This window comes from Mya arenaria, chromosome 14 (genome assembly GCF_026914265.1).
Source record: "Mya arenaria isolate MELC-2E11 chromosome 14, ASM2691426v1".
NCBI classification, from domain to species: domain Eukaryota; kingdom Metazoa; phylum Mollusca; class Bivalvia; order Myida; family Myidae; genus Mya; species Mya arenaria.
The window spans coordinates 33,703,357-33,725,151 of NC_069135.1; the positions used below are offsets into that span (position 1 = coordinate 33,703,357).

The 21,795-nt window shown below is 32.6% G+C and overlaps 1 protein-coding gene across 1 annotated transcript; it reads right to left on the bottom strand.

The window, feature by feature from the left end:
• Nucleotides 1–2,080: 2,080 nt before the first annotated feature.
• LOC128216030 (hemicentin-2-like) lies at nucleotides 2,081–17,413 on the bottom strand. Its single transcript, XM_052922624.1, has 7 exons — nucleotides 17,350–17,413; nucleotides 15,357–15,520; nucleotides 14,954–15,104; nucleotides 12,475–12,654; nucleotides 12,120–12,215; nucleotides 9,314–9,568; nucleotides 2,081–3,102 (listed from the first exon to the last, which is right to left on the bottom strand). Exons 1-7 carry the CDS (start codon nucleotides 17,411–17,413, stop codon nucleotides 2,879–2,881), a joined length of 1,134 nt encoding a protein of 377 aa, XP_052778584.1. The 3' UTR covers nucleotides 2,081–2,878.
• Between the last annotated feature and the right edge of the window lie 4,382 nt (nucleotides 17,414–21,795).

A 21,795-nucleotide genomic window follows, 5' to 3' on the forward strand; every position in this document is an offset into this window, starting at 1 on the left:
TCGTAGGTCCGGTTCCTGGGTTCTTTTCAATTGGTTAGAATTTTAGGCCGATTTGGTAAGCGTACGCCTACTTTTGACGATACTAATGTACGTCCCGACGCGGCTTTAGGTGATGTCATATAATTTTCCTGTGGTTCTCATGGCTCCGTAGCAAAGATTTGCGCTTTCGCGGGTGACGTCAAGGCATCAAAGTATGTGTTAGATGTTGGCTCTTCCAGAGCGGCATCCGGGAACGTCCTTGGGACTTAAGAATCTACGAGGCGCTTATTCAATATGCTAACCGCAGACTTAAGCTTCGTGACGTCATCTTGCAATATATTTAGACGTCGATAGAGACGCTAATACACTATTTAATGTCTTTAAAATATCCGAAAAGCTGTTGTCATGTTAGCAATATCAGTTTGCATTACCTTACACAGTGGGGAGTCGGTATACTGTTGCCTGGATATATCAGCGATATCGGCTTGAATGTTGCTTTGTATGGCGTAAATATCCGGTTTGTTAAAGTTATCGTCGGCGTCACAGTCAATTATAACTGCTTCCTGTTTGGAGGATATTGCTGATGTGAAAACGTCATTGATTTCTTTCGATCGTTCTTCATTAAGGAAAGCCTGTAGCACATAGCAGTCGCCTGCACACTTTTGTTATTTTGTTAAGTCGATTTACAAGTCTTGTCTCGGGACATCCCGTGACTTCCCTAGCGCGTTCAGCTAGCCTCTCCCGGTACGCATTTATCCTGGTGATGTCGCTTCTGCAATAGCTTAAAATAATGTGTACGAATGAGTTCCGGGTGAGATTCGATAAAAGTTCATCGAGATCTTGGAAGAATCTCTGCGGTAATGGTTGCTGTGAGGATTCTACTACATCATCATAGTCGTGTTCGTCGTCATCAATCTATATATACCGTTTTTGCTCGTCTTGTTCCTTATTCATTTGAATCAAACTATTGTTAACAAATCGCTTTGGATCCGTTTCATCAGGGTCGGAAACACTTCCCATCTTATAAGTTTCTACCTCAAGGGATTACCTCCCTTCGACAGTACGAAAAACGGTAAGCATTGACTGGCTACAATGTAAATATATTACAATTATCGTAAAAAGAGTTTACTACGGAGATGTATTCCTTTGTTGTTCCTTTGTTTTCTAGTTTTTATGTATAACTTTTAATTAGTCTGAATTTAAACTTTCAATTTAATACCACTTGATAGAACTGAGATTTACGTTCATCCACAGAAAATGTACGTCTGCACTGCTCAATAACAAGCTTTTCAAGTTTATCTGAACACTGTCAATAGTCACAGTAACTAGGTACTGGCAATATTTAGATTATCTAGGTACCGGAAATTGTCAAAATACCTAAATACTGGCAATATTCACTGTACCTAATTACTGGCAATACTCACTGTACCTAAATACTGGCAATACTCACTGTACCTAAATACTGGCAGTGGTCACATAACGTAGATAGTGCCAATAAACACAGTACCTTTATATCAGAAATAGTCACAGCACCTCAATATTGGCAATATTTACATAACCTAAATACTGGCAATATTCACTGTACCTAAATACTGGCATATTGAACGTACCTAAATACTGACAATAGTGAACGTACCTACATACAAGTAATGGTGATAGTATGAAAATAGTCACTCTGGCAATAGTCACAGTAGTTATGTTAGACGTACAAAACATAAGTTTCTTTCATTTTGCCATTTTAATTTTGTACGTTAAGCAAATCATGTATGGTTGTTAGTTTATCAACTAAGTTGTCATTATTTATCAAAAACAGACAACAAACCCCTCAAAATTACCCGAATAACGTTTTATTATTAAACCAACATCGAATTTCAAATTTAAAGCTATGACAAATATATTCATTGCAGAGTCTTTTTTACAAAACAACATCCAGGCAACATGCCATGAGTAAACATGCATTGTTGACAGACACATTTCAAAATATAGCCATGGTACAATATAAATTGCATAAGCCAATCGTACAACCGAATAATCTTATATCTTATATATATATATATATATATATATATATATATATATATATATATATCATAGCGTTTGTTTTTAATGTAATACTTGATTAATATTTCCCTTAATCTAATGCTTTATACACAAACACAACAAGAGTTCTAATAGCATCCATATTTTCTGATTACAGTAATGCAATAAATTGAAATATATTTGGCTTGTACAATATTACTTCTTCAAAAATGGTTTTCTCAAATCGCCATGCAATTGACAATTAAAAGTAAAATGAAATTCATCTTCTTGTAAATAACATGAAACACAGTGCTCTATAACAATGCGGTATTGCAACTGGCTTGTGCCTTCTACCGGCTTCTACATCTTATCTATGTGCAGATTCTCTTAACAAACATATTTCAAATAAGAGTGAAATTTAAAGCCTGCAAATAAAATCTAAAGATTTGCTTTGTTAGATGAAATAAAAATCCGTTAAAAGTTTTGTATAAAAAAATCCGTAATCGCTGTTTAACTAGAAACATAAAAAAAATAATTAAACATTTCAACTATCTTGATACAACCACCGATGAATAAATCATAAGAATTGAAGTGAGTGTTTCACTTATAAACCCATGATTTCAAATTTGGATTATCGTCTTAATCAAAGCACATCCATCTTTGTCTATGTAATAAAGGAATGATGTTATGTTGCTATTTTTAATAAACAATTTAAACATAACTTAAAGTCTTCATTCTTCATCAAACATCTAATAACGCTTGTAGAACATTTAAATAACAATGTAGGACTATTAAATGCAACACGAAGTTTAATTATGAACAATAGTTAAATTTAAACGAAATGGTAATAGCAAAATATATCCTTGCACATTGGCCTCTATTATAAATCGAGTTGACAATTTAAAGACATTATTTCGTCGGATGCGAGATCTTGAATATTTACGACTCTTCTACCACTGACACAATTGTTATTAGTTCCATTAAAAGCTTCCCGTTCTTTTTTTCGATGCTTGATGAAACAAGCGATGGTCACAGACAATATCACAACTAACACACATGCTATCGGAACAGCTATCACCACCGCAGATACTTGAATAGGTTTGACTGAAATATATCAATTGAACGAGCATTAAAGAAAGGCAAGTGTTAATTATATTATTGTATGATAAATTAGCGCGTTAGGATAGCATCCTGCAACACGTCAATTTCCTTGCAAACACGTATCAGTTTCGTACGCGTAGCATGCTAATACACCGAACGAGACTTTATACAGGCCTTCAGAAAAACGTGCCTTTTTAAAAAGTATAAAATTACCTTCCTTCTTTTTAATTTTATTATAAAGAATGTAGGTTTGTATATTAAGCGAAGAGACTGCTTTGAGCTTGAACACGACATTATCTGAAATTTACATTCCGGAATTGACGTCATGTATCACTCGCATTTACGTGACTACACAACGAGACTTAATACAGGTCGTCAAAAAAACCTGCTTTCTTAAAATAATATAAAATACCTCCCTACATTTTAATATTATTAAGAAAAATGTAGATTTGTATTTTAAGCGAAGAAATTGCTTTGAGCTTGAACACGACATTACCTGGAATTTACATTCCGAAAATGATGTCATATATAACTCGCATTTACGTGACTACACAACTCGTGAAATATAGTTTTTGGTTGACACTCTCTGAACTACATTGCGAACTTACACTACAACAAACTATAATCCTTTGGGTAATAGCTTAACTAATAACTTGAAGATTATCGAAACTCAACATCCGACTATATTACACCATTCTGACCCGTTGTATTTTAAGTATTCGACACACAAATAAGCTATTTTTATCTTACGAGCTATTAATGTTATACTTTGATGTCAACGTAATTTTATTTGGTTTAGCAACGTACGCTTCTGAAGGTAGGGATAGTTATTGTAATTAATCAAAAATACCCCTAGCAAGTTTCAAAACGTTTTTATTCAAACAATCGAAGAAGATATTATAGATTGTAGATTACTTAAATTCATAAATTGTACATACAACATTCGCATTAAGAGGTGAGTATTAGCCCCGCCCCGCGTCTGATTGTTTCTGTTTTAATATATACGCTAATAATCTTCTTGTTGGATAATTGAAATGTAGCATTATGGACAGGTTCACAACCTAACCTTATGTAAAGATTAAATATTTCGGAAAGGTTTTGTTCCTTCCAAGAGGTTCATTGCATTTCATATGAAGAACTTTGGAGATATTTGGTTTATAGCATCCGTTAGAGGTAAAATTTAATGTATACAATCATCCAGTAAGCTTAATAGTGGTACCTACACAAGGTATATAGTTACAAATGATTGTATACATATACTTATCGCAAAATAACCGCTTAGTACCCCCCTATAACTACATAAGAGTTTCTATGATAATTTCACATTGGTTTGACATCGTACTTTGCAGACAGCAGAGATATATGGCATCAATTTGTCAGATGTTGTGACCAAGTGTTTTAGTAAGTCATATCAATTTGCAGGTAAGCTTACAATGAATGACAAACACAAGTATATATTGCGTTTATTGGTGTTTGTAAACTTAATAATTATTACTTTATTAACAACTTATAGTGATTACCTCATCAATGTATGGACATTTTTATGGTTCGATGTTTTTTCTAGATCTTGTACTATTATGTTAATCTTTGTCATACAACTAATTTCAATTGACAATTGTAACAGTCTCTTGTTGAGAAAAAATGTGCAGCTGCCTTAGAGCCCTTTCTTCAACCATTGTCCGGGTTCATGGATACCATGTTGGCTCTGCTGGAAGAGGTCACCATGTCCAAGTCGAATGTCTTGAATATGGTTGATTAGTGACTGCCAATTGGCCGCAACCATGGAGCCGTCCTCTCCCTGGCAGTATGCAGCCTACCAATACTGGTAATTTGTTATGTTTTATCCACTTTCAGACTGTGTTGCACTATTTTTCTTTGGACAGCGCAATGAGTTTCTTTTTCACAGCTGTAAAACAATTAAAGTAAAATATGTAATATAAAAGTGCCTTGGAAAAATGCCAAAAAGTGCCATAAGCTAAATCTTTGTTTTTCATTTTCGATTTCAATACAGTTTTGAATTGATCACATGAATAATAAACTTGTCTTCATATTTTGAAACACTTCTTGCAGTAAGATCATGTGGTACCTAATTGTAAACGTTCATGTCAATTTTTGATTTAACTAAGCCAAGCTCTGTCTAAAAATGAACAATAATAATTGCTCATCTTCAGCACTTTTTTCTTACATAATATCTGAAGTAGTTGGGCTAAATCAACAATACAATTTTATTGTTCAATGGATATATAGACTGACAATCTAGGTCATGGCATATGCATATGAGTTCACCCTAGATAGTACATGTATGTTTATACAGCTAAACAAAATATTTGTTTCCTTTTTCAATATGCCACCCATCAAAGAAATGGACAGTCCTAGGTAAATTCTCCCTATTTCACTTCTGTATTTGTATCAATTGCCAAGATTGATTATATTTAATACATCGGAACAATTTATAGGATGCCGAATCATCCTGATATACATACATGTATTCATACAATGTAACTGTTAAACCAATCAAGATATTTTTACAAAATAATCCTGGACATGGATTCAATATATTCTCTTGCAAACTGACATAAAATAAAGAATGAACTATGAAACATAACCTCCTCACCTCTTGCTTGCGCACTAACAGTCTTGCTAGACCTTTGTCAAGGTTTCTTTTCCTCAGTTTGTTGCCAAATAATGTAGCTTTGTCTATCAGTTCTAAATGTTAGAACGAGACTCCAGCTAGTTCTGGTAGTCATCGTGAACATCGGCAACTCAAAATGTTCAGAGCACACAAGCTGTCCATTTGCAGAAACGCTTTTCAAGGGACGGTGCCATCCGGCCCTGGAACACTCAGAACTCGTTATCTGAATTGCACGAATCCATTGTTTTCCAAGTTTCTCCTCTTTGGAAAATGTGTTCAGACTAATAACATTACCCGGCGCATTGCTACAACCCCCACACAATAAACAAATAGTAAAGACAATCAAAATTAAAATTTCTAGGATCTGCTGTTTATCAGCCACAATATTTGTTGCACTTACCAGCTATTGTCATCTCTATTAGCTATATTTTAATATTTATTGACACTAGCAAAATAAATATAATATTCAACGTGCGTATACGCGTTCCAGGCCACCAAATAGGGTGGCATTATTTTCTATGATATTCTTCGAAATGTTATTTCTCTTTTTGAGTACAGTAACCTTTTACTGCATTGCCCTTTTGTCTAACATAGCACAGGAAGGGGGGTGCAAGGTGTAAAGCTATGAAGCTGAATGTAGCAGATTCATTCGTAACAGTGTAGAGTAATACATTTTCGTTTGTTTGTGTATTGTGTTTTTTTGTGGCATTTTTAAGGAGGGATTTGGAGGGGAAGGGGGGGGGCTTGTTTAAAAATATTTAACAAATAAGGTAAGAACCTAATGTATTTCGAATTACACCTTCAATTTTAGTTTTATTTCTAATTTAACCTGTTCTTTTTTTACATTACATTTTGCAGTATATGCTTTCCAAACCCCGTTGGACTGCAAATAATGACCCTGTTCTTATCTTAGACCTATCATATTTATCATTTCTAAAAATTAAAATAACTAACAAATGGATTAGGTCAAAAAACTATGCACACAAAAGTACATTTACGGTTCAATATATAAAATCGTTTTTTTATATAATTCATGAAGATCGATATTGACAATACTGTTTGAGTGAACTTAGATGTTTTACTAAATGGCGAGAAATGGTATACAGCAGTGTCGTATCCACCTCCCCCGTCCACAGCCTCCTCAGAAAATTATCGCGCAATTGCGAAGTATAATACGGATATTGTCAGCAAGATCGAAGATGAATTTGATTAATTTGCTAATGCGATCTTTGTATGACATAATTTAGTTTAAATGTACATTTATTAAAAAAAGGATTTGACTGGATTAACATAAGTGCATTATAGTACGAAGGAATAGATGGGAAGGTTGGAAAATTATTCGGTCAGTTAAGGGTAGTGTAAAGTAAATGAATATAGAAAAGATAACTTCGATGATTTTGTTCATGAGTGATATTTAGACAATGTTACACGAATATTTACTCTATATATATACCCACGCTTTTATTCCAGATAGAAAAACATCGCAATCACACAAGCCATCGTTCGTTGGATTTTGCAAAGCATTCTGACACATCAATCTATTTCAATTGACATAGCATTTAGTGCGTCATTTAAGATGATGAAGTTGTTGTTGTTGATGATGATGATGATGATGATGATGATGATGATGATGATGATGATGATGATGATGATGCTGATGATGATGATGATGATGATGTTGAGAACACGAATACAGCAATTGATCTTTTAAAACCTCTATGTAAACAATAACAATGGATTAAATAAATTAATAAATGCATTAATGAAGAAAGGTCCATTCCGACTCACCAACCAAAAATTGTGTTTAATAGTTATTAACACAAATGATGGATACATTTTGATATAACAGCTTGCATGTAGTGCTGTCTTATTTGAAAGCGTTTGCATTGGATTGCCACGTGTTTTTAATCAGCATTTTTGTAAACTGACAATTCAGTATCATAGAAAGCATCGTGTTCCATTTATGTGCTTTTTAGCGTCTTGTCAATATAATTCTCGATACTTGTCCGGTTCCGTTAACAATCGCCCTAAGCATGCAGATAAGAACATGGATGAGGTGCAGACGAAGGGAGGGTTTCTTTTTATTTTCTAAGCGAGCAATATTTTGGTTTATGAATATGAATGCGGATACAAATGAAGTGTTTGCGTACAATTATGCTTAAATGTCTTAAATTTGTCCTTTTTCATTTTGTCATTATTTCAGCGAAGATATAAATTTGAAAACACAGTATCATATTGGAAAAGCTGAACTATAATATCATATAATAGGCATGCTATGCAAGGGAGGACACGTGACTGCTTCATACCGGTTTTCTTCAAATTTACCGCAAAGTTGTATCAATTACAAACAATTTAATATAATTTTGACGTTGATCTTAAAGTGCAAACCTTATTTAATTATTCTAAAACATGCATGAAGGAAGCTATAGAAATATTTTTCAACTATTTAAAAACTGACCAGTAGTTCAAGTTTAAAATATATGCCATTTCCTTTGGGGAAAATCGAAATCAATTATAATTTAGGCATTTCTGTGAATGCTCATTATCAGTAGTTGTTCAAGCATTAATAGTAGAAAGGTGAAGGATGGTCGACACAAAGCCAGCAGTGTAAAGGAACATGAAAACGTTGAATTCAAGATATGAATTACCTGAATAAGTCGATTAACAAAAGCATTAATATATTGATGAATCTAAAATAGATTTTATGTTATCGTATATGATTAATCACTTGATGATATACAGGAACACTGATAATTCATGATTAGCCTATAAAATGACAGGATGAAAGTGATTGGAATGTGCCTTATAAATAAAATACATTTTCACTATCTTAACGAAAAGTTTTTAAGTTGATGTCATTTTATATTGCACAATAACTTATGATGAGGCTCACTATCTTTTCCACTTGCAGCTGTACAAGTAAAATGGCAAGTCTGAAAGAAAATTGCAGCAATACTTAATTAACAATCATATTATGTTTTTACATCTGATAACCATGTTGACCTCAACATCCCCTACCACCGATTCAAGCGTTATTCTATCGCCTGTTATCAAGGCATATCAAGGACCCGAAATAAATAATATAATTATTCACAAAGAATGGGGCCATGATTTAAAGAAACAGCAACAAAATGTGTATCCTTGCAACATGTAATCATACACATTCTTACACAAACTTCATTAAAAGTTCACCCTTTAAGATTGTATCTCGATGAGTTGTATAGTGTTTCTTAAGAGGGGATTTTCTCATATAACATCATATCAGTTTTGAGGGTCGCTTCAATTAATGATTTTTGTCGTAAATTGAATTATCATTAATCTATAAAATCATCCCAAATGATATCACATTGATTATTTTTATTTCCTCAACTTGGTGTACATTCTAATACTAGCTAATTTTTAAATCATACAAATATGTAGCAAAATGGTGAAACACATAGATAATTTCAATTTACTACTAAAACCGAAATAGACCTTTATTGAATCGCGCCCTATCTCCCTAATGGAAGAAAAACCTTAGTCTTTACGACATATATCAAAATCTTAACTAATGGTATAGATATGAAAGGGATCTCAACATACCGTTTATATGTATGTCAGCTGATGCGTTGTATGGCTGATGTTCGTTCTTTGCAAGGCATGTATATGTACCAGAATAGTTCTTATTGTGAACAATAACACTTTCTCCCATAAAAACGTACAACGAATCGACAGTGCTATTTAGTTGGTTCCCATCCTGTTCCCAGGTGACGTTTGGGTGTGGAAAACCGGCAACGTTACATTTAAGTGTCAGTGGAAATTGACTGGTGCATTCAATGTTGAGTATTCTTGGTGCAGCTGATATGCAAACAGAAAATAGTAATCATTCTGCTGCTATTAATAAAGGTATTGCCTACGGCATCGGGCCCATACGAACAGCACAGACAGTATGGAGGCACCATTCAAGGTTTCATGAATAAGGAAAACCAAAGTATTCGAACATATCCTAATTTTATAGAACAGTTGGTTAAAAAAAATACCGCAAAGTGTTATATACAACTTAATTGATCCTGTTTAAATCTGGTTTCAAAACAATCAGACATTAATATCCATATTCGTCCACCTTCAGACGAATCAAAAAGCTTATATTTATTTTATGGCTCAGTTTTCCGTCTAAGCACTTTTTTAATTAAATACGTGTTGGCATAAACGTTTTGAGACTAGGTTTGCAGAATCAAATACGATGAATTATTTTTCTTTTTAAGTGTGTTGTTTTAGTAGTCCATAATTTCTTTACTTTTTAGAACATATTCTTACTTATTTAGATATTGATTTGAGATATACAGAGCCAATGAGCAGTTTTGTTTCAGTTTGATTTCTCCATTAGATAGACGCTCTTATTTATTCTAAATAAAGCCATTGTATTAAAATGTTTGGCTACCTCAATTTATATATTAGAGTATTTTTTAAGCATAATTTGTAATTAATTTTATTTGGTTGAAAAATGTAGTTACAAATGTCAAAAAAAATGTAATTGTGGATTAAACAACTAATGCACTTGTAAGAATTTATTTAAAAAATCAGCACTTTCTGAAATAGACTTATTACAGCAGATATGCCGAAAAATTTCAACACTGATACACCAATCAATATATTGATTAATATACAAATGAGTTTACATGAATCTTTATAATTTTGATTTGCGTGTATATTAGTATGAAATGGTATAATTTAACAAATAATCCTTGCCATAAATATATTACCATTGAGATAGACCGACGTGAGGAACATTGTTTGCTCATTGCCCAAATGACATATGGTTGATAATATTGTTACAATAGGTTAAGCCCGGAATTATAGATATTCTGGGTTTCCCAAGCTAATCCTCCGGTACACACAATTTTTTACCGTAAATATACACACTTTACTTCAAAAACAATAGAGTCAATGGTCTAATATATAAGTTTAATAGCATGAAATTCACCTTTCATTTGTACCGGCATTTTATGTGAATTCCGGGCTTTTTTGTAAACACATTTTACTCCTATAAGTAAATAGTACTGGATAAAAAATACTGTACATTGAGAGGGAATTATCTGGAATGCATTCTTTCGAATGACATTTTCAAAACAAACAATTAAGCTCAATGATAATTTTTCAAAACTCGCTTTTTTGCTGCTCGCCAAGGGCGATTACTGCGCAGGAATTTTAGAAACATAAAGGATATTGTAATAGTACCGTGTAACCTTCCTCTATTTGGGAGAACGTTGGTATTTAAAATAAAAAATTCCCTAAAAAACGATAGTCAGGGGTATAATAATTTAAGGTTTCGTTATCAATTAAAGCGTATTGTTTTATAAAACACATTGAACTTTACATTTTATCGTACAACGTGGAAAACATCGAAAGCATTGTTCTACAATTTATGAACTTGTCCCTTAGTTGGAGCAATATCTTGAGTAATATCAAATATAATCACAATTATAATTGATAACAGATTTCAGGAATAAGGTAGTTGACTATTTCGAAGTTGGCTTTATATAAAATTTGGTTAAAAATATCGTAAACTGCTATATTCAATTCTATCAATCCCGTTTTTTTAAATCTGGTTTCAAACCAATAAAACATTTCATTATCGCATTCGTCTAGCTTCATACCAATCAAAATGCTTATTATTTGGCTCAGGTGTTTCGCATTTGCTCAGTTTTCCGTCTAAGCACTGTTTAATTAAATCTTGGATTAACAGTTCTGAGACTAGCTCGGCGGATTCAAATACGACAAATTAGTTTTGTTTTGGATATAAACTTCTTGTGTAGTAATCGAACATATTTAACTGTGAATCAGCTATAGTATAGGCGGGTGTTGTTTATATGTTTAAGTAGAACAGTTCTGCTTTATTTAAAAAAAAAAAAAGTCTTATTGATTTAAATAATGATTTTACATACACAAAGCCAATGAAGAATTTTGTGTCAGTTTGATATTCTCCATTAGATATACGCCTTTATTTATTCTAAATAAAGCCAATGAATTAAAAATAAAGAAGTGATTTGTAGGTTTCATTTGAATTCAATTGTATTGGTGAGATGAATAGAATACAAATCGGGCAAACATTGTAGTTTTAAATGTTATTGTGGATTACAAAACAGATACACTGGTTAGAATACATTCCAGAAATAAACACTCACTGAAATATTACTATTACAGCAGATGTTCCCCAAATTTTCGACACTGACGCACACATTACTTTATTTGCCAGGAGTGGTATCCATTATTGAAGTCGTCTATATAAAACCTTATTGATGGATTGATATAGAAATGAGTTTACATGGATCTTCATAATATTTATTTGCTTGTATATTAGTGTGAAATCGTATAATTAAACAAATTATTACGGCCATAAATACATTACCATTGAGATAGACCGACGTGAGGAACATTGTTTGCTCAATTTCAGTCTGAGGATAGAACTTGGCTGAACAATTGTACGATCCGATGTCCGAAAGAGCTTAAATAAATCAAGGAATTGTGAATGAATTTCGGTATTGAAAAACATATGCCGTACTGTAGTACAACACATTTTATCGAGGAAAATGCACAGCGATGTATGAAACATAAATAATTGGCTTAAAAGGATAAAACAAGTTTTATATTTATTTTTTTACTACCAGACGAGTCCCTGTTGTAATCATTATAGTATGTACATAGCGTTTCAGACACACATATTTTATTATCATTGCATTAATATACATATTCCAATATCTTACTTGGCTTTTCGATACGTAGTTTCCCATTGTTTGATATGTTGTACCGATCGCCGTGGAGCCTAGCACCATTCTGCCTGTACCAGTAAAAATCGATAGGAATTTCAGGACTAAGCCCTTCCAAAGCACATCCTAGCTCTACCTCAGTTGCGTTGTCTTGGTAAAGAGCATTTGCTTGAGTAACTGAAAAATAATGTATCAACATATAAACATATTATAATAATACTATGAAAAATACAGGGACAAGTCCAGTAGTCGTGAATTCATAAAATAATCCCAGTTTAGGGACACAAAGCAAGGAAACAAACGACTTTAAGACTACCATTTGATAAATAATTTAATTTTAGTAGTTGTGGTCCTAATGTCAGTTCACTTTACCTTAAATGCATATTGATATAACAAGGAAACAAACGACAATGAACTATTGACACACACACATCAACATCACATACGCAAATGCAAACACCGAAAACAAACTAACACCATATGCAAAAATACATTCATATAGAAGAACTGAAATTATTAATGGAATTCATATATGAGTTTACTGATAGTCCATATCGTTTGCCGTTAAAAGAACTTGGCGATCACTTCGAGTAAAAGAAGCTATACGGCATTCTGTAATATGTGTTGACGAGCACTATTCTGTGCAGGTCTGTTCATGATTAAGACAATTATTTTCATTGGCAACATGTTAAGGTAAAACACAATTGAAAGAACTATGAGCAATGCATTAATATAAGAGTAATACATCTAATGCATTGCCACCCGTGGAAGTCCGAAATAGATACTTAAACATTTCAAAGATGGAAGTAGAATAAATGCACATGAGCTTATGTCAACACAACTATTCCGTGTGAATCAACATGTCCTTTTAGATTGGCAAAATCTAAGCCAGGTTGTGTGTATATGTTGGTTAAGTAGATCATTGACGTTTATGTCCTCGTCATGTGAACAATAATTTTAAGATTTGCTTTTGTTTTGAAATAAATGTTTGTGTTATTTATTTTCAAATATCATTATATAAAAAGCCCAGGGTTGGTTTTCCGGATTCACTACGTATTACCATACACTTTTACATGTGATGTACATAGACATAATTTGTGTTCTATCAGTTAGTAACACGAGTTAAATTCAACTATATTTCCCATTACAACTTGTGATCTTTTTATATATCTAATAGCTGTAGTAATGAAATCCATCAGTGCTCACACACAGTTATGATAACTCCTTCAATTGTTTATCTTTCTCCTGTTTACAACAAGGGACATATGCATCAACATAATATTCAGCATTTACATATCTTTCATTTTATTGAAATTCTTCTTAATACGGGTATTTTTGTTATAAATGTATAAAAAGAGTTAATAGTATATATGGTTCTTTTTCACATTGTGCCTGTCTGTTTAACTATCTAATGAAATGCTGATCACTCTCGATTGGCAAAAAGTGAACATATTAATTATATTTGTTTATTTAAATATATTTATTTAATATTTGACTCTGTTATTCTATCAAAAACGTTTAAATTTTAACTGCTTTAGTTTAAAGCTGCAACATGTAATGAAAAGTTTGGTTCTTATCCCTAACATACTCCACTTATGGTTATAAATGTGTTTTTGTAGTGATGCATGTATGACATGTACACACAGGTTAATGAAATAGAACATTTGCATTGTAAATTGCAAATGCCATTGTAATTGTAAAAGGGGTCTTAATGAAATTGCATAATAATATCGTAAATTTTGCCTATTATTGTTGTTTGAAAAATATATAAAAACATCATATGTTCCGTGCGCTCAAACAAATTGCCTTGACTGCGCCTAAACAGACTGTTAACACTGAAACATGTTTTTTTTAGCAAAACAGGCTGTTTTCACTGGGAAGGTGTTTGGAAACGTGTTTTGGAGCCAAAATGAACTGCTATCTTTGAAAAAACTCTTGGCCCTAAACAAACTATCTAGGCTGGATAAGATGCCAAAAGCAACTGTCCCGATCAGAATTTCTTAGGCCCAAAACACACTGAATTGACTGAAAAAGTTAAGGCGCCAAAAGAAACTGCCCTGACTGAAACAATGTTTGGGGTTTCATAAAAGAAACTGCAAATTGAAATCATGTTTAGTTGCTCATCAAAATGCGACAAAAAGATCAGCAATGCTATGTTCATGTATATGGTAATATAGGGTGATACATATAATTCGTCATCACGCTTATTCATGATACTGATACTGAAACTGATACTGCCTACACCGAAAAACTGAAATAATGAATACATTAGAAACCACAGGGAGGAGCTGTTTCAGATTGCTGATTACACCAGTTGACTCTGATCAGGGATACTAATACAATCGTTTACCCTTGTAATTAAATACTATCACAGATATGGGTAGGGCAAATAACCCCTCTTATGGAAACAATGAACCAGCATTAAACCATTTGGCGTAGGGTTATTTTTTGTACTAGCAAGTATCGTCTTACTGACCTTGAAATACAATGACGTTGATTGAGATTTCAAAGTTTCCAGCCTTGCAGACAAATGTTCCATTGTCAGTTAAAGTCGTGCTGTCTTTAATGAGTGTCTTTATTACTTTTGTCCCTAGCCCTGTATTTATTATTGTGGTCTTGGATGTTATCTGAAAAATAAGATTCTGATTCAATTGTAATCCTTGCATTATTAATTGAAATCACTTATTGAACCTTCCAAACGTATTGGTAAAGGATCGGTAAAGTTTCACAATCATTTGGAATTTTGTTTCCTTGAAAATTGAATACTTTTAATACTGTGCAATTTTGAAGGCAAGTTAGTATTAACTTGTATATTTCCTTAGTGTATATATCATTCATGTCAATCTATAATACATAAAAAAGATGGGTTCTGTTCATACAATGTAATCATCCTCGTTGTCTAATGTTAACATTTTCCCATTTTTAGCGAAGTATGCACTCCCTTGCGCCGTGACATTGTATTCGTGGATACATTCCAACTGTAGCTTATCTCCTTCCGCTTTCACCAGGTAGGACAAAGCCGGGTTAAGTCTTAGGTGCTCCCCTAAAATACAAGATGAAGGATCTCATGAAAATGACGACAACGTAGAAATCCCGTGTCCAAGTAATGTGAATTGAAAAAAAGACTATACAAATACATAATCATAAATTTGCTATGTATAAACTTGAATGTATTTAATATGAGTCATCCAAACAATTAAACAATGTGAATTTTATTTCCGTTTTAACATTTATCAAGAGAGGGGAAAATATTGACTGAAACTATCATATTTCTGCAAGATGCGATCTCGATACAAGTTGACATGTTTATTTACTTGACTGGTTAATGATAGACACTTAAAGCTACACTCTCACAGATTAGCCGTTTTGACAACTTTATTGGCTTGGAATGAGCCAATTTTTGCGTAAATATCGGAAACACGGTGATAGAAAACTGCTGACAAATGATCCGATCGCAGATTTTCATATTTCCGTTCGAAAATTAATGTTACTAACACTTTAAAAAAATGCATAAAGCATCAATTTCTGAACATAAATAAAAAAAAAGTTGACAAAACATTCAATCTGTGAGAGTGCAGCTTTAAGAGACATATTATTGTAAACTTGTAAACTTGTAAACGTGTATTTCCCAAAAACTAACTTGACTTGTCTAATAAAACCAGTGTTTGAGTGCTAATACAGATGCACTTTTCACTGCTGTCAGAAACAGTTTTAACGTCATAAATAAAAAAAACAGCAACAAATTTTGAACGTTTTTTGTTCTTTGATTACAAAAACGTAAAAATATCGTTTAGGTTGTCTTTAATTAGAGTTCAAAAACGTGGACTACATCATATTTGATATATATTGTACTTGAAACATGGAAAATATGTAGGAAATAAGGAAATCCTACTATGGAAGTAATTAAATGTGAAAATCCTGTTATTGAAGTATTTGACTAAGAAATAAGGATATCCTTGTTTGAAGAATTTTTACTATGAAGATATTTGAGAAGTCATAACATCTATTCCTTCATGAAATGCTTCGTTGAATATCAAAGCAATTCAGTCTGAATATCATCCTACCATAGATATTGTTATTTGTATAAAAAATATGTATCCGTGATAAATACGATATAAGAAATGAGTCATATTCTTCGTCGTACTCAAAATTTAATCACGCATATTTTGAAACTTGTTATGTCTCATAATTCGTATTCACGGATATGGATATTTTAACATGTTTCATAATATTTCATTTATAATGCTTAATGGGGTTTAGTGTATTATTTACTGATATGATACAAAAACATACAGTTTCGGTAAATGATACATAGTCTTTTTTCGAAATGAAAAATTCTGATATAGTTAGATTCACCTTTTAGCAAACTATATAGTGTGTATTCCCTATTTAGACTCATAGACCTTTAAGGATGAGTCAGGTGCATTGGTAACAGCCAGACATATATTGATCGTCAGGAACATGGTAACTACATTGACAAATAAACGTTAAAATGAGAATGTATGCGGAGGAAACAGCATAATTATGGTTATATTGTACCTTGAAACAACACTGATACACCTCGCACTGGGTATCAAACAATAGTTATATTAGGCTCTATATGAGCATGTAAATCAATAAATAGATTTATGGTAGCCATTTATCAGTTACTAAAATATTTAAGGTACGTTTTCCTTTAAAGCGTCTAATAAAAATTGAGCCTTTATTTGACTTTTAATAGCTCAAATACGATAAAACATTTATTACAAAGAGATACAATATAACAGATACTTATACAAATTCTTCATTTCACATGATATTCACTTAAATTATATTAAAAATTGTCATTACCTAGCCCAAAGATTAACTAATGTATGGTATCATGAAACTTACCTCTACATATTGTTGTTAATACATTCAAAAGGAGCACAACCATAAGCACTACCTTTCTATCCATTTTTAGAGAAATGAACGTTACAGGAACAAATCAATGTGTCCGTTCAGTCACATGTGTAACAACTTTATGTAGCAGTGAGTCATGCGGTGTATAGTACACGATGCATGTTACAATTACGGTATTCATGAGCGGCTTTAAGAAATGAAATCTGCTTAAATGGGTTGTTCGGTACATTGCGATTATTACATCAAGTAAAATCAAATAAATAAGGAATAAATGATTGAATTATGGTTAAAAACACTTTAAGAATGAAACAGATTAGCAGCAGCAGCAGCAACAACAACAAACAACAACAACACAACAATTAAGTGCAAAAGATATTTGCTGACGTATGTATTTGGTCAGAAGTTAAACATCCCAAATCATTTTCTTTCACCATTTAGCTTTTTGCAATTATAATATATTGACATTTATAACACTAAGACAATTGTGGAAAAAAATATTTAACTAGTTTTTTGTTGGAAATATAGCGGCGGGATAAAATACCACACAGCGAGTGGATTTTGCAGAGGTTTGTATTTCATGGTTTCGTAAAAAATGATCCAAAAATACAATCCACTACCATCCGTTTTATGTTTTCCTTGTCAGGCCTTTTATGAATGATTCTGACAAAACCTTGTACAAAACATCAAACAGAACTTATTAGTTGGAGAGGTAATGTAATCGGAAACAAACAAATTATTTTGGTATGTGGAGATTTTCCAAACGCTGAAAGACCTCACCACAATTATTTAGTCAAATATCTTCTGCTTATATTTACACTCATTTCGTTCAGGTAAAGACAAAATGTTTGTTATTGTGTTCAAGCCTACATGAAATAGAGCTGCAGTTGAATATCTTGAATGTGTGACCCTACAACACATTCTGCACGTCCGGTCCTGTAAAAGTAATAAACAGCACCTGATCCTTAAATATAAAATGTTTGTATCTCAACTGCAATAAATATTCGAATAGTTTTAATTGTCGGAATATGGCGGCGGGATAAATTACCACACAGCAAATGGACAATGCTGAGGTTTGTATTTCATGGTTTCGTAAACATGACTTATTTCCAGGGATTGAGACCAACCACTCTGATCTAGTGTCGTAATACATACCATAAAATTAAATTTGTTGCTTGTCAAATGAATAATTGATATATCAACCTATGATGAACAATAATAACACGTAGTGGAACGAGTAAAAGAGAGGCTGAGAAACACTACTTGTATGGGTATATATATGTACGTGTGGACTTCCTATTGTGAACTACCTTATTCGGGTATGTGCACAGTGTACACTTTTAAAATGGCATATAGAATAATCAATGAAAGAGATGTATGCGAGAATAAGAATAAGTAAAAACGAAACTCCGCAAACGAGCTTTAAACTCAACTGCAACATGTGCATGTTCGTGTAGCAACATATACACGTACATGTACATAAACACGTGTATAAGAACACTTAAACGTGCAGAAACACGTGTACAAGAACAGTCAAGTACAGGAATATGTGTACAATATACATTTAGCATATATTTTGCGTCAAATATGGTATGATAGTACATATAAAGATATGATAATATTGGTAATTTGAAAGACAAATGCAACATAAATCAACAAATACAGAAAACCAAACAATATGGAATATTTTCTATTTATCATATTGATGGATATTGTACACTGTGACTGCTTCTTCTCCGATTTTCACTTCCCTTATCTGCTATCTGCTCTTGTATTTCAAAAATAATATAAATAAGCACGAAATCATTGGACAGGAATCCTCTATACTGACGTTTAATTTTAATGATCGTGCTTCTGTCCACAACCAACTCGTTTCTTGGATGTTCACATGGTTAACTATTGAAGTACAACTAGAAGGGAATATTATATTTGCAATAAACACTTTATTTTCAAACTTGTACTTTGTCGGGGAGCATACGTCTAACGATAGCCCTGTTTTTATGGCCATGATTATCCTGAACATTATCACCCTTTGTACCAGAAAATCCAGTGTACAAAAAGAGTTTTCAATATTGTTTCCAAGTGTCACTGAATAAAACAATGATATTTGTTTTACGCTATGTTACCAATAATTTCTAAATCTTTTTTTTTCTAAAATTTCTTAATTAAGAACAAAACATTTCGAAAGATCTTTATTTATAAAGATATCTTGGTAAAATACTCAGGACTTTCATGAGAATAAAAAATAAAAAAAAAATAATCGAAACGTTTATCTACAGGTAACAAAGTTTTACAAAAGATAATAGTCATATTTAACCTGATGTCAAATTTTAACTGAAAGTATACAATGAGTCCACTTTTGGCTTTTTCCAGTAATTCATAAATGTTTACACAAATAATCTTGCACAGTATTATGAAGGGGGGATTGAACAAATATACGAAATGTACACTATTTTATTTAAAGGATGGGTGAAATGAGGGTTTGTTTGAAATTATATGAATCTCACAAATTTCAATGAAGAAAGTTACAAAACAAAGCTCGCAGGAAGATGGCTGACGGTCAAAGATGTCAGGCCTTTCTTGTACAACCATCAACCTTAAAGCACAAAAACAGCACACAAACAACCACAGTATCGAAGGTTCCCATGATATTTTAGGTACATTTTGAAATGTCTATCGAGTATACTGATTTGCATCTTAAATGGTAAAATAATGAAGTTTATCGCTTTCTCTTAAACAGAAATTCGACAAACATGACTTAATTTTTTCAATATTTAAAATATATCATTATTCTATGTTTTATTCTATTTAAAAGCCTATGAATAAGATCATTTGAAACAACACTTTTACTTTCTTTTTAACCACTTTCTTAAAACACTAAATAATATGTCTTGATTCAGATGAAATAATTAGAAGAACATATTTTACATGTTCATAACATTTAATGTCAAAATACTGAAACCATTTTTACTAGAGGAATAATTACGGAACCTCCAGAATGGTGAAACATATTGCTTGGTCAGATTTTGAGTTTCGATAAGCCTAAAATTTCTGTGTAAAGTAGAAGATGAGTTTGTTTTAGTGTAAAATTGTAATATATTTTTAAGTGTGAACACCTGAAGCTATATTTCACGTAAATGCGATTGATTTATGACGTGAATCCGGAGTCTAGACTCCAATGTCATGTTAAAGCTAAATGCAGCTTCTTTGCTTGAAATGCAAACTGTCAATTAAAATGAAATTTATTGAAAGAAGGTTAATCAAAAATAAGAATTACTCTGACGAACTGTCTCATGTCTCGTTTGGTTTGTAACATGCTTCACGATCGGAACTGATACGTGTTAATACGAAATTCGACGTGATGAAGGACGGCAGAAAATCCTCCAATCATGACCTACTCTATATATCTACGCGCTACGTTTTCATACAATAATTTAATTAAATTTTATTTTTCTTAAATGTCTCGTTCAATTGAAAACATTTCAGTCAAATCTACGGAAGTATCTGCGGTGCAAATAGCTGTTCCGATTGCATGTGTGGTGGTTGTGATTCTGGCTGTGACCAACGCTGGCTTTATCAAGCAACGAAGAAATCGACTGGAAGCTGACCACGGAAATAGTAACACCAGAATCTCGGAAAGTTGTGTCATAAGTCTGCAAACGCTCGTAGCAGAACAAGTTTATTATAACATCTGTGAAAAAAAACGAGGGTAAATACAATACGTAAGCACACAATATGATGGACAATCCAGCTTATGTTTACACTGAAGGTACGCCGGTAGCCCCTGTTCCACAAACCAACATTGACGCGGCTATTATTGCTCAAAACTATACCGATGAACATGACTACGAGACGCTTCAAGACCCAATCTACGAGAACACAGAAACTGATAATGAAGCATGCTACGAGAACACAGAAATTAACGGTGAAGCATGCTACAAGAACATGACGAGATTTGATTTCGTTCATGTTAAATTGTAAACCGTTTTGTAATGGGGGCCAATGATTACTGATATATTTTGCAATGATTATTTCATTTGATTTTTCAGTATTGTTAATAATCGTTATAAGTTTCCAATTGAATGGTCCTACATATTATCTGAAAGTTATACATGGTGTATCAAATATTGGATGAAAATGGAGACTTTAAATTATGTTAAAAAGTATGTTCGTATATAAAATTGTTTAACCCATCAAAGCTGGAACTAACATTTTATTTGCAGCTTTTAATTTTCACTCATATGTGTTATATGTAGATGTGTCTTTATGAGATATAGAAATGCTTTGTCAAGATTAAGAGTACCTGCACATCGATAAGAAGAAGAAGAAGAAGAAGAAGAAAGTTTATTCAAGGAAATATAACACACAATATATATTTGAAATAGGCCAACATGACCCGTGATTAAATTCATCGAATACAATGGCTTACTTATACAAAGT

What these genes read in the sequence shown, in the direction of transcription:
- LOC128216030 (XM_052922624.1), bottom strand. Translation starts at nt 17,413, where the DNA reads ATGGATAGAAAGGTAGTGCTTATGGTTGTGCTCCTTTTGAATGTATTA. An exon ending in ATTAACAACAATATGTAGAG is followed by an intron (nt 15,521 to 17,349) that starts GTAAGTTTCATG and finishes CTTGTATTTTAG; the next exon opens with GGGAGCACCTAAGACTTAAC. An exon ending in ACTACGTATCGAAAAGCCAA is followed by an intron (nt 12,216 to 12,474) that starts GTAAGATATTGG and finishes GATTTATTTAAG; the next exon opens with CTCTTTCGGACATCGGATCG.